Source organism: Mizuhopecten yessoensis, unplaced genomic scaffold, assembly GCF_002113885.1.
Source record: "Mizuhopecten yessoensis strain PY_sf001 unplaced genomic scaffold, ASM211388v2 scaffold2507, whole genome shotgun sequence".
NCBI lineage: Eukaryota > Metazoa > Mollusca > Bivalvia > Pectinida > Pectinidae > Mizuhopecten > Mizuhopecten yessoensis.
Window position 1 is genome coordinate 338,918 of NW_018404580.1, and position 13,276 is coordinate 352,193.

General features: G+C 33.9%; 2 protein-coding genes across 7 annotated transcripts in view; one reads left to right on the plus strand and one right to left on the minus strand.

Moving 5' to 3' along the window:
* The window catches only part of LOC110446093 (GRIP and coiled-coil domain-containing protein 2-like), a 33,692-nt gene extending 24,762 nt beyond the window's left edge, over nucleotides 1-8,930 (plus strand). For 2 of the 3 annotated variants that reach the window (XM_021491055.1, XM_021491056.1), the window contains 2 exons: nucleotides 1,663-1,771; nucleotides 2,065-8,930. In XM_021491055.1, coding sequence (XP_021346730.1) covers nucleotides 1,663-1,771; nucleotides 2,065-2,141 — 186 coding nt within the window. In that variant the 3' untranslated portion in view covers nucleotides 2,142-8,930. The remainder of the gene's footprint in view (nucleotides 1-1,662; nucleotides 1,772-2,064) is intronic. The other variant, XR_002462427.1, reaches the window with a different exon arrangement.
* Nucleotides 8,931-9,030: 100 nt separating this feature from the next.
* The window catches only part of LOC110446094 (probable ATP-dependent DNA helicase HFM1), a 34,468-nt gene continuing 30,222 nt past the window's right edge, over nucleotides 9,031-13,276 (minus strand). Inside the window, exons 38-41 of one of the 4 annotated variants that reach the window (XM_021491061.1) lie at nucleotides 12,686-13,108; nucleotides 12,235-12,415; nucleotides 11,633-11,778; nucleotides 9,031-11,149 (exon numbers count right to left, since the gene is read on the minus strand). In XM_021491061.1, coding sequence (XP_021346736.1) covers nucleotides 11,092-11,149; nucleotides 11,633-11,778; nucleotides 12,235-12,415; nucleotides 12,686-13,108 — 808 coding nt within the window. In that variant the 3' untranslated portion in view covers nucleotides 9,031-11,091. Of the gene's footprint in view, nucleotides 11,150-11,632; nucleotides 11,779-12,234; nucleotides 13,109-13,276 lie in introns of all 4 variants that reach the window. The other 3 variants (XM_021491060.1, XM_021491059.1, XM_021491057.1) reach the window with 3 other exon arrangements.

A 13,276-nucleotide genomic window follows, 5' to 3' on the forward strand; every position in this document is an offset into this window, starting at 1 on the left:
AGTATCTGTGTATCATGTTACAGTATCTGTGTATCATGTTACAGTATCTGTGTATCATGTTGCAGTATCTGTGTATCATGTTGTAGTATCTGTGTATCATGTTGTAGTATCTGTGTACCATGTTACAGTATCTGTGTATCATATTACAGTATCTATGTATCATGTTACAGTATCTGTGTATCTTATTACAGTATCTGTGTATCATGTTGCAGTATCTGTGTATCATGTTGCAGTATCTGTGTATCATATTGCAGTATCTGTGTATCATGTTGTAGTATCTGTGTATCATGCTGCATTATATGTGTATCATATTGTAGTATCTGTGTATCATGTTACAGTATCTGTGTATACAGTATCTGTGTATCATATTGCAGTATCTGTGTATCATGTTGTAGTATCTGTGTATCATGTTACAGTATCTGTGTATCATATTGCAGTATGTGTGTATCATGTTGTAGTATCTGTGTATCATGCTGCATTATATGTGTATCATATTGTAGTATCTGTGTATCATGTTGCAGTATCTGTGTATCATATTGTAGTATCTGTGTATCATATTACAGTATCTGTGTATCATGTTGCAGTATCTGTGTATCATATTACAGTATCTGTGTATCATGTTACAGTATATGTGTATCATGTTGTAGTATCTGTGTATCATGTTGCAGTATCTGTGTATCATGTTGCAGTATCTGTGTATCATGTTGCAGTATCTGTGTATCATGTTGCAGTATATGTGTATCATGTTGTAGTATCTGTGTATCATGCTGCATTATATGTGTATCATATTGTAGTATCTGTGTATCATGTTGCAGTATCTGTGTATCATATTGTAGTATCTGTGTATCATATTACAGTATCTGTGTATCATGTTACAGTATATGTGTATCATGTTGTAGTATCTGTGTATCATGTTGTAGTATCTGAGTATCATGTTACAGTATCTGTGTATCATGTTGCACTATCTGTGTATCATGTTGTAGTATCTGTGTATCATGCTGCATTATATGTGTATCATATTGTAGTATCTGTGTATCATGTTGCAGTATCTGGGTATCATGTTACAGTATCTGTGTATCATGTTACAGTATCTATGTACAGTATCTGTGTATCATGTTACAGTATCTGTGGATCATGTTGTAGGATCTGTGTATCATGTGGCAGTATATGTGTATCATGTTGTAGTATCTGTGTATCATGTTGTAGTATCTGTGTATATAGTATCTGTGTATCATATTGCAGTATCTGTGTATCATGTTACATTATCTGTGTATCATGTTACAGTATCTGTGTATCATATGGCAGTATCTGTGTATCATGTTGTAGTATCTGTGTATCATGTTGCAGTATCTGTGTATCATGTTGTAGTATCTGTGTATCATGTTGCAGTATCTGTGTATCATATTGTAGTATCTGTGTATCATGTTGCAGTATCTGTGTATCATGTTGCAGTATCTGTGTATCATGTTACAGTATCTGTGTATCATATTGCACTATCTGTGTATCATGTTACAGTATCTGTGTATCATGTTGCACTATCTGTGTATCATGTTGTAGTATCTGTGTATCATGTTACAGTATCTGTGTATCATGTTACAGTATCTATGTATCATGTTACAGTATCTGTGTATCATGTTACAAAGACTGTTACTTTATCCACAGTTCCTGAGCCTGAAGGTTGGCGATGACAGACAGAAGCTGATCCCGGTGTTGTGTACTATGTTGAAACTGAGCCCGGAGGAGAAGTCTCTACTGGATGCCGTAGCTCAGGGTCAGTGTTAGATACATCACAGTCATGTTATCCTTTTAGCTCATCTTCTGCAGACGTTAATATTTTTATGAACATTTTAGTTTTAGTTCTGTGCTTTCCTTGATAGCTAAATTATGTATGGGGGTGAATTGTAATCTCAGTTTCATGGAGACTTTTTGTACTTTGACATGATTACTTCAGTTTGGTCATCGATCCAATTATTAAGATATGATTGCTTATACATATATTATGTATGTTTACAGTTTTAGATACATGATAGAGGATCTTTTCTGACTCTATTTGTTCTTTTACAGGTGAAGATCAAGGTCAACAAGCTCAGGCAGCAGGCTGGGGTGCATATCTCCATCGATGGTCGGGGCTGGCTGGCTAGTGACCATCTAATGTTGCACTGGACCACCACACAGAAACGGAGGATCTTTCTCTCCTTTATAAGGCTAGCACTTTAAAAGCTTCTGATTTTTAAATCAGCATTAATATAGATCTGAATATTCTCAAACACCCACAGTTTGGATTTATATCTTCGTCAAATAGTGCTGCTAGAACTATGCTTGCATTTATGTGATTTATGTAAAGGGCTTGACCATAGAACTACTGATCAGTTTGAACACTGATCTAGGTCCTACCTGTATCAAAGTGAACCCTTGCTACAGAGCTGCCAAGCGGAAATGTAATGACCTTACATGTGTATCAGTTGGCGGTAACTACAGGTAGCTCCAGTGTTTGCAGACAGCAGTACCCAAAACATCAAGGCTTCAATTTTACTTTTCAAATGAGAGCTTTTTTGTTGTTCTCAACATTTCTGGTTTTGGAATATGTATAATTACAATTATTTCAATCTTAGGAATTAGTTTCCACTGTTGTAGGAGATGCCACTTTTAACAGCATGGAAATATTATCTCTTTCTTTGGTTAAAGTTGTGTTTTTCCATGTTGAATAACGGAAAACCAAATTTATCGACACTTGCTTAGGCAAAACTGTTTGAAAAGATTGTAAAACATGGATTTTCGGAGATAACTGAAAGATATATAAATATATATGTTTTCTGACAAGTGATCTGGTTGGGGTACTCCAATGATACTGCCATACTTACAGTCATGAATTAATAACATTTGGACCAACAAGTGGTCAAAGTTCATACTATAATTCTTGTAAAGTGTGGGGCTATAGTAAAGGCTAGCTCTAGTGTAAACTGTTATAGATCTTTGTAACACCAGTCACAGTAAGCACCATTGCACCATTGAGCCTATTCCTATTCCGTCACAAGGTAGACAAAGGTTGAATCTTAATACCTGTGTAGTTTGATGGTTGTGACTTTGACCTTGGACAATGGTCAAAGACATCAACTTTACTTTATAACATTCCACTGTTGTCTTGTCAGAATTTCTGACATACCGGTCATAAAAAGGTACATGCAATAAATATGTGCTTACATGACAGCTTGTATATTAATATAGGAATCAAATACAAACACCATTGTGTTTAATGTGATTGATTGTCTCTGACAATTGCCACTGAAGTTTTTACTGATACGGTTACAATTTAGTATGAAATTAGTACAATTTAAACAGAATATCAACACATTTACTTATTTGTTTTGCATTATCAGACAGATGCAGAAGATTTTTCCAGCATCCTTTTCATTCAACTCTATCACAATCCACAGGTTGCTTTTGAACATAACATTTCCGGGAGTAAAATCTGACACACCTGTAAAGATTAATACTAGTCTTGTACAGCATCAGACTAGTTGCTCCGCCATTATAAAACTAATAACTCTGATCCACCTGGAAACTTTTTTTGAAAGTTGTTTTCCCCATCAGTGATTTAGAAATACAATGGATTTTTAAAGCATGACTAACTTTATGAGTTGTTAAACTTAAGTTAAGACCTATTCTCAAAATGCACTTTTGAAAAATGTCTGAAAATTTACATACCGGGTACAAGGTATATTTTTGTATTTTGTCTATGCAGATGACAATTCTAGATCCCTAAAGATATAGTTTTATTTTTGAATTTTAATGTATTTCAAAAGAAAATGGACACACTTTTGTGTTCAACTGTTGCTAAGTTGATCAGATTTGATAGGACTGGTCCCATTAGGTGTCCAGGCTAACAAGGTCCCACAGTAACTTGCTGTTACAGTAAGACTCTTCTTACATACAAAACATCAGACAAGGTTTTGTATATTCAGGGAAAATCCTGCAATTTGAGAGCAATGGGCCATTTCAGCAATTTCTAGTCAATATCAAAATTAAGAGGGACCATTCTATGTAAACTTGAAAGAAATTTGGATCATAGAGGGGTCAATTTAAGTTTTGATGGGTCAATGGCCAGGATTATCCCTGATATTGCTTGGGAAATTATATTACATGCATTTACCTGATATTGTTAAATAGAACAAGATTTAAATCAAAATCATGTTGTTATTTATCAAATTGAATGAATATTTTGATCACATAAATCTGTGACTAAAATTATACATTTTCATATTAGATAGAGATCTTTATCTAATACTATTCAGCATTTGTTTTCATGTACGGTAGAAACAATTTTACTACTCTTCTAGTAGAAGTAACTATTTTTTATACTTTGTAATTTCATAGTTTAGGTTAATTATATCTTCTTGTTCAATGTGTTACAAGGTACCAGGTGTCACAAGTCTTATTCTGCGTTCCTTTTTGTAAATATCCTGTATGAATGTAAAAATTGAATACCGGTATATGGATCCAATAGGATCTATCCAGACGGATAAGTCCTGTCAGATATGTCCAGCAGATCAATCCATTCTTTGTTTCGGGAATGACATGGAGAATTTATTTTCAAGATATGACAAGAAACATGATTATTTTTGTGTAAATTAGGGGAGGGTGATCAGAAATATTTGAATAGATGTACCAGTGTTGTTTTTTGTTCATACTACACTACATGTGATAATTGATTTGAGGTTTTCTGTTTTTAAATATGCGGATGATCATTTGGTTATATTACATGAGGAAGTCAGAAATATGAGTACGTTGTGTATCAGAGGGCGATTTCTGCTTCAGTAATAGTTATGAAAATATCAATGATTTAAATTTGATATGTCCTGACTCCTTAAGCTGAGGAAGCATGTTATCTTTTACAATAATAGTTATTGATTAGTAGAGTGTAGCCGTCATATGTGTTGACTTAAGTTTTTTGTTACCTGTACACATGAGCATGTTGACAAGGTTTGATTATCTGTACCAATGTGTTGACATGAAGTTGGACTACTTTTACACATGTGTTGACATTGTTGACAACTTAATATTTTGAAGTCAGATTTGACATCCTGTACACATTTCTGATTAACAGTTGGACTACCGATACAAAAATGCTGACATTAGATTTAACCAACTGTTCACATGTATTTATGCAATATCTGACTATCTGTTTCACATGTGTTGACATAGGATTTGACGGACTGTCCACATGTTGACATAGGATTTGACGGACTGTCTACATGTTGACATAGGTTTTGACGGACTGTCTACATGTTGACATAGGATTTGACAGACTCTCTACATAGGATTTGACAGACTGTCCACATGTTGACATGTTATTTGACGGACTGTCCACATGTTGACATTTGACATAGGATTTGACGGACTGTCTACATGTTGACATAGGATTTGACAGACTGTCTACATAGGATTTGACGGACTGTCCACATGTTGACATAGGATTTGACGGATTTGACAGACTGTCCACATGTGTTGACATAAGATTTGACCAACTGTTCATATGTGTTGACATCAGATTTGACTATCTGTCCACATATATGGACATAGGATTTGACAGACTGTCCATATGTGTTGGCATAAGTTTGGACTATCTGTAGACATGTGTGGATAGACTAAAATATCCTCTTTCCAAAAGTTTTGTATTCAAAATTAGCCATGTTAGAGCTGTGATTGTCAGTATTATTTCTACAATTTTTTTGTATTAAGCTAAATCCAGCTTTGAACAAATTGGCATTATATGTGATTGAATATTTGCGGGTAAGTTGAATTTGTTCATGGGTTTGATTGTCTAAGTGTCCAAATTTTCCTGTTTGTGATGCCGAAGATACTTTAAAAGTGCAGGAACTCATGTGTATGTCCCTTTAAAAGCTGTGGTAAATGTATGGGTTCTAGACTACCCACACCCCTGTATGGCTTACGAATTCATGTAAAATGATGCCTTTTCAATGTTTTCTAGTAAGTTTACTCTCCCTAGACCCACCACTAAGGCAAAGTGAGAACTCTGTCCTATGCTTCCAGAGCAACTTATGTTTATAAACTCCCTTACAAAAGGGAAACCAACAAGTCCAAGTGAAGTGATACCATATTGTGCCACAATGAATATTGACTGTCAGAGTGAAGTGTGCGAACCTGCAGGTGCTACAAACCTAGAGGTAGTAGTACTTGATCTTGCTGTATGAAAAGAAATCCAATGTTGCATTTTATGAAATACCAGCAATTGAACAAATTTCATTGTTATGTAGGACACAGGATTTTCTTTACCTTTTTACATCTTCTGTATGCTTATTCAAAGATAACAGTATATGGTATAGAACAAAAATATCCTATACATTTTTAACTTTGAATTAAATCTAATATTGTTATAATTTCACCCCTCTTAAAAACAATAAATCTGGTTTTCACCAAGAAATATCCTGTAGTAATACTGGAAAAACACTTCTCACTAAATACAAACCTACATGCTCCTACGGTGTACTGTTCAGTGTTAGATTCTTAAAAAGACAACTCTGATTTTCTATAATGGAGTTTCTATCATTCATCTATGCATTGTGATAAGAATATTGTGATTAGGAATGACAGTGTGACTGTATTTCACCCTTTCACTCCTATGTTACTTGAGTAGACTCTACCATGCATTGATATGGATGAGTCCATTATGGTCTACAGTAGTGAAAGGTTTAACTCGGATATCAGGCTGTAGATTATATACACAAGTGCTTCAAACCAATTCTAGAAGTTTAAAGCTCTGTGATTATGCAAAAAAGAAAATATTTATAACTAATTGTTTGTTTCCAATATTACCAATGTCCCTAATAAAAAGCTTGTTATATGTATGTAACTATTTGTGATATAAATGTATATATCTTCATATGACCTTAGCTGTTCCAGGGACCCAAAACCCTTAATAAACAATAAGTATTTCACAAATTCATGGCCATGGAGATTGTTTTCTTCGCTTACTCCTCACAAAATGTGAAATTCTGCCAGCTTTGGTCAAGTAACCTCCACCCCAGTATGTGATAAAAAGAATCTTAAATCAGTTCTAATTGTGCGTGAAATTATGAAATTCTCTGAAGCTGATTTCATCAGATTGTATGTTCACAAAATGGGAATTTGGTCGAGATCCTCTGTACTGTTAAACTTCTGAAAGTTCCAACAATTTTTGTGTTACACACGTCATGATTTAGCACACTAGATTAATATTTAACTTTTCAGGAATACAGTGATTTGTTACTATGTGATAAACATAATTTAGCATTTGCCAATAAGGCCTGAAAAGTGCTTAAATATGAAAGCCACCAAGATAAAAGAGTTGTATATTTATTGTAGTTAAATTTGTTTTGAATAGCTACTTTGTTTTATTGAAATAATAGTTTTCTACTGTAAAGTAAAATTTTGTTAAGATGTTAATAATAGTTTTCGACTGTCCACTAAGATAAGGTTATTTGTAATGTAGTTGTTACTTTTGTTAAGTATGGTACTTTGTTTTATTGAAATAAAAGTCTTTTACTGTTATGATTGTATTGCGAGTGAAAAGGTTCTGTAGCTATGGGAATCGTAGCTTCTAGGCCCGATCAGTTGGGTTTTTTTTTACGGTTCCTGCAGCTAAAGGTTCTGCAGATACATTAATTCTATTTTGCTCTGGACATTATATAAGTTATAGAAGTTTTCTATATTTTTGTCTTCTATTATGTATCCGTTGTGTTTAAATGCATGTTTTCAGATGTAAATTTATTTATCTAAAGTTTGAGTGATTGTGTTCAGATGGTAAAGTGTGCGTGAACCTTTATAATGACTTCCTGTCCGTTTATTTTTTACTGAATAATGAAAACAACTTATAATCAATATCATAAAATTTTGTTCGTCAAGGAATGACCAAGATTTTGGGGGATTTATATGGCTTTTTACTGAATAATGAAAACACATTATTATCAATATTATAAAATTATGTCCATCCATAATTGGCCAAGATCTTTGGAAGTTACACGGCATTTGCCAGAAAACCCGTCAAAATATTTTAATTAAAAAAGACTAACACATTTTAAATTTACAGTTTGCAACTATTTATTAATTTCAGACAGTTGAAATATGTTAAAAGCAGTTTCAGTGTATGACAAGACTTTAATATTTTTTAGGTTACAGAGTTAGTTACGATTTGGTTGTGTGTACATAATGTTAGGATCATTTCTTGAAAGAAAACCATAACTTACATAGCCAGCTAACAGCATTATATAAAGGAAAGAAGGAAAACTTGCTAATGCATGTAGCCTGTCCGATGAAGTGACATTGAATGTAACACCGAAAGTATATAGTGTTGATAAAATAAATAATAAGAACCACCAAATCTTACTAAATTTTAAATGATATATATACTCCTGAAGAATCCCACATGTTCGGGCGAAACCGGTAGACATACAATAAAGAAACCAACCTATCCTGAGCTTGTTGTGATTGAATATTGCCTTTAAATGATATATTATATGGCTTCCCTTTTTGCTTTTGATAAAATACTGGTGAATTTAACGATGCATAATATTGTTTTCATTAGCATCACCTCATGTTAAACTGAACACAAGTCATGATGCAGTTACAATTTAATATTTGTTTTTTCATTTGAAACCATCATTTGTTTAAAAAATTGCCAGTTGGAAGAGGTACCAAGGTTTCGTAACGTGTTTGGTTAACTTGTAGTGTAACACTTTTAGTAGGGAAAGGAAAGTTTTTTTTTACAGAGATTTCTATGGAAATTGGGTGAAAATTACAAGGGAGACATATCAGTAATATTTCCTATACTCTTGTAAATGAATGAGGTACACACTACACCTGATTGTGATCTTGTATAAATGGTGTTTTATTTTGTGCAATAATTCAAGTGGGGAAATAAAAGTTGAAAACAATTTGGATTGCTGTAGTCCTTTATTACATCTTCATACAATTTAGCTGACCAGTTGGAGTGCTTCACTTTGAGTACTGGAGGACATACAGGACAATTACAAACGTAGTGTATACCTGGTAAAAAATGTAGAAAGAGTGAAAAATCATCACAACATACTCCAGCATCACTCGTCACATCTTGGATGATTCCGTACCTTTGAAGGGTACCAGAATCGGCCGAGGTTAGCCGAATGACTCCAGCATCACCAATTAAATGGGTGGTTCTGCTATTGGTCGATAAGTTTTGCTTCCGAATTGAGGCTTCATGAAGACAATTTCATATTACAATAATTTGCTCCTGAAGCATTCTCAAGGAGTCTCATATCTTTTTTAGTGCAAGTAAAAACATATCTACCCTTATCAGCAAATATGCATATTTGTTTTGCACCGATTCCACCTTGGACCTTATTATCAAGGTCATGACTTAAATACAAGGGCCAGACTAAATGGCTTTTATGTATTTTTAAATGGGATATTTCAAATATAAAAACTGAAAGATGCATTCTACAAGGTTTGTGCAGTTCTTGCAAGTCTTTGCTACGTCTTGGCAGAAAGCAACATCAATTCACTAGATTCATTTCTATTTCATAAATTTATAACTCCGTCCAATCAGTCCAACTGTTTGAAACTTGATATCCAAAAACTGCCCATGTTTCATAAAGATATTTTAGACGGTTTAAAAGTTAAGCTACTTTTACTGAATTTTTGCACTTGCTAGATGTCATGAATTCAAAACCTACAAAAACAGTTGGTCTTTTAGTTAGAAAAGTAACCATGGATAAATTGAAAGTTTAAAGATCACCATAAAACCTTGGGTTCAAAGGTTACTACCTATATGTTAAGCTATGAACAAGGTATTATGCTGGTAAAATTTATTTCCATATTAAACATTAACAGCCTTTGTTACAAAAGTGGAAATAAATATATAGCTTAAACACAGAAAAATTCCAGCTTTAATTTTAGCAATCCTTTTCCTTTTCTCTACAAAAATGAGGAACAGTAAATGAAATGTAGAAATTTTACCTTGACTTTTCAGAATGCTCTTAATCTTAGAACAAGAACCTGAAAAAGTGTGTACTATAAAGTGTGTCAACTTTCTACGAGATGACGTGTGACACACTACCTGTCTATTGGTGAAGGGTGCTGTAATTGAGAAAATTGGTTTAGGAAAAAAATAAAAAAATATGCAACATTCAGGTAACACTACATGCCCCTGGCATTTTCAACAAGGAGCATAAACATAACCAGTAAACAATATATATTAACATATATAGATGTATTTTCATCAGTCAAAACAATATCTCCATTTGATAGGATTATTGATTTTCGCACAATATTAACATATATTGCTTGACAACAAATATTACAATAAATACTCCATCCAAGAAAATCTGGCTATAAATATCACTTAAAAGCATCGTCCATCACAGAAATTGTAGGAACAGAATTTTAGCAAGTTTTACAAACAAATCACAGATTTTCGGTTCAACTGATTTTTATAAAACAATATCCAATTTCCATATTAAATTATCTGGAGATAGATTAATTAAAACTTAATAATGAGATTCTTCTCAAAGAAAATGCATGTTGCATTGAGTATGATCCAAGTGACCTTTCAACATCTAATTTCTATATAAATTAGAGATAAAACTTCAGAAAATATCATCAATGATTAATGTCCAAAGTGGAACATATATATATCACTGGTAAGATGTACATACAATAATAATGTAAATCATAAACACCATCCAAGACATCAATGACTGCCCGACTCACAGATCAGTTGCTCAACGGAAACGGTTCGCAGCGACACATGGAAGGGTTTAAAAATAGATGCCATAGCTCATCAAAAAAATTCTGGGGAGAACACTGTACATGCCATATAGTTAGTTTTAAACTTTTAATGGCACTTTCCCCGATAGATTTATAATTCAGAAAATATCATTAAATGATTTAATGAGTACAAGAATATACTACTGAACTAGCTGCTGACAAAACAATAAAGGATGTTAAGTTGAGAAAATCCATTTTGTTACTGCTGTCAATGTCTAAAGACTTATTGTTCAAACACCACCACCACCACCACCACCACAGAAACTGAATATCTACTGACAAATGTGTAGTTCAGAAAATACCGTCAAAGATACTGCTAAATGTCTCCTGTGGTGAATCAGAAATTGACCTAAAACAAACAAATCATCATCAGAATCAACGAGTGTTGATTAAAGCAGATACATGGCATTAATTTCTATTTTACAAACTCAAACACTTAAAACGCTTTAACTGTACGGTTCCTTACATGAACTTTATTTTAAAAGTTTTTACTATCTTCAACTTGATAAATGAACTTGGCACTTACATGTAGCTATTTGAGAAAATTAACAGAGTCTTCCAATGTTCTCAAAAAAAACACCATAATAGATACTTATTTTGAGTAAGTTGTTAAAGTATGGTGAAGCTGCGGAATAAAGAATAGCAGATGCTTATACGGGATGGGGCACATTTTGGGTTGAAAATGGTGTTCTTACTATAAATTTTATTTGGTAAAATTGGTGTTCTATGTATTTGCATATTTCTAAATCTCTCATGAACATTTAGACACTTCAACAAGTTTTTAAGCATTACTTATCCTTATGGATATCTTCAATATTAAAAACCAACTTACTGATCATCTATAGTAAAGAAAGAGGCTGTTTTGAATGCAGGTGGAGGGACAGGCTTAGTAGTCAGTCCTTGGCAGTCAGAGCTTATAGCACATAGATTTGACTGATCTGATACGGGGAATGATTGACAATCTGCCATCTTCTGTTCCTAATCAAAAGAAATTGTGTAACTCAATTTTGCACAAAATAATTTGATGACATACCAATAAATTGCTTACAGTTACATAGGTTCTTTTTACATGTTTGTCTGCTTGTAAACACCACTTTTGCAGAACTATAACTTGCACCAATATGAAATCTGAACCAGCACCTACCAACTCTTTAGGTTTATTGGTGTTTTTTTTTATTTAAACATATTTTATTGCCTTTTTTACATAGCAATGGAATTGGGCACAAGTTTTACAACTTATATCAAGCCCTTTCCCTTTATTGTTGTATATAGTATATTCAAACATTACAAAATATCTTAGGTATGATGGCAATGATCTTCATCATACATGAATCATATGTACTTATTTTTATATTTCATGACTTTGGTTTCAGAAATATGAATTACAACTCTGATAGATTGACTTCCTATTGTATTGACATGTGTACTACTCACCAGTTGTTGGGTCTTACTCTGGGACAGTTCCCAAACAGGTTTTAAAACATTGTTTTGGAGCCGACTTCTTTGCACTGAACTCTTATAGGGATGGCTTTTCTGAAAACCTTCATGCTCATGGTTATGTTCATTGCAATGGATATTTTCATGTGTAGGTATGTTATTTTTGACATTCCCTCGACTAGAACTGTTGCCCTGGACGATTCCTCCACTAGAACTGTTGCCCTGGACGATTCCTCCACTAGAACTGTTGCCCTGGACGATTCCTCCACTAGAACTGTTGCCCTGGACGATTCCTCCACTAGAACTGTTGCCCTGGACGATTCCTCCACTAGAACTGTTGCCCTGGACGATTCCTCCACTAGAACTGTTGCCCTGGACGATTCCTCCACTAGAACTGTTGCCCTGGACGATTCCTCCACTAGAACTGTTGGTTTGGATGTTTCCCTGCCTAGAACTGTTGGTTTGGATGTTTCCTTGCCCTAAACTGTTAGTTTGGAAGTTGCCACTACTAGAACTGTTAGTTAAGAGGTTGCCCCTACTAGAACCATTGCTTTGGATGTATTTTTGTCTGTAATTGTTACTATAGCTATTTTCTTGTACGCCACTGTTGCTTTGGGATTTTCTTAGCAAACTTTGGTCTCTTTTTCCATTGTTGTTTTTAACACTTTCTTGCATACAACTACTTTGGAAATTACTGCAATAGCTGTTAGCTTGGCCGCCTTGTCTGGGTTTGGAGTTGGATGTCCCTGTGTACCTATTTTTGTTGTTTAAAAAGGTCTTAGGTCTGACCAGCTGTGGAAATGAGTCTAAGTCAGACCTTGGAGATGTCAATACTGCTCCAGGATTACTTTTCTTGCCGTCAGTTGTCTTTCTGAAAAGTAAATAGCAAATCATCAGTTAGGATGTTTTCAAAGCATGTTATGCTTTTGAGACTTTGCCAAATAGCATAAATTATCCAAGTGGAATTCTTGCTTTATTCACAATTTTTACCAAATCTGATTGAACATTTGTGAAAATCTGTGAAATATATAATGCAGCC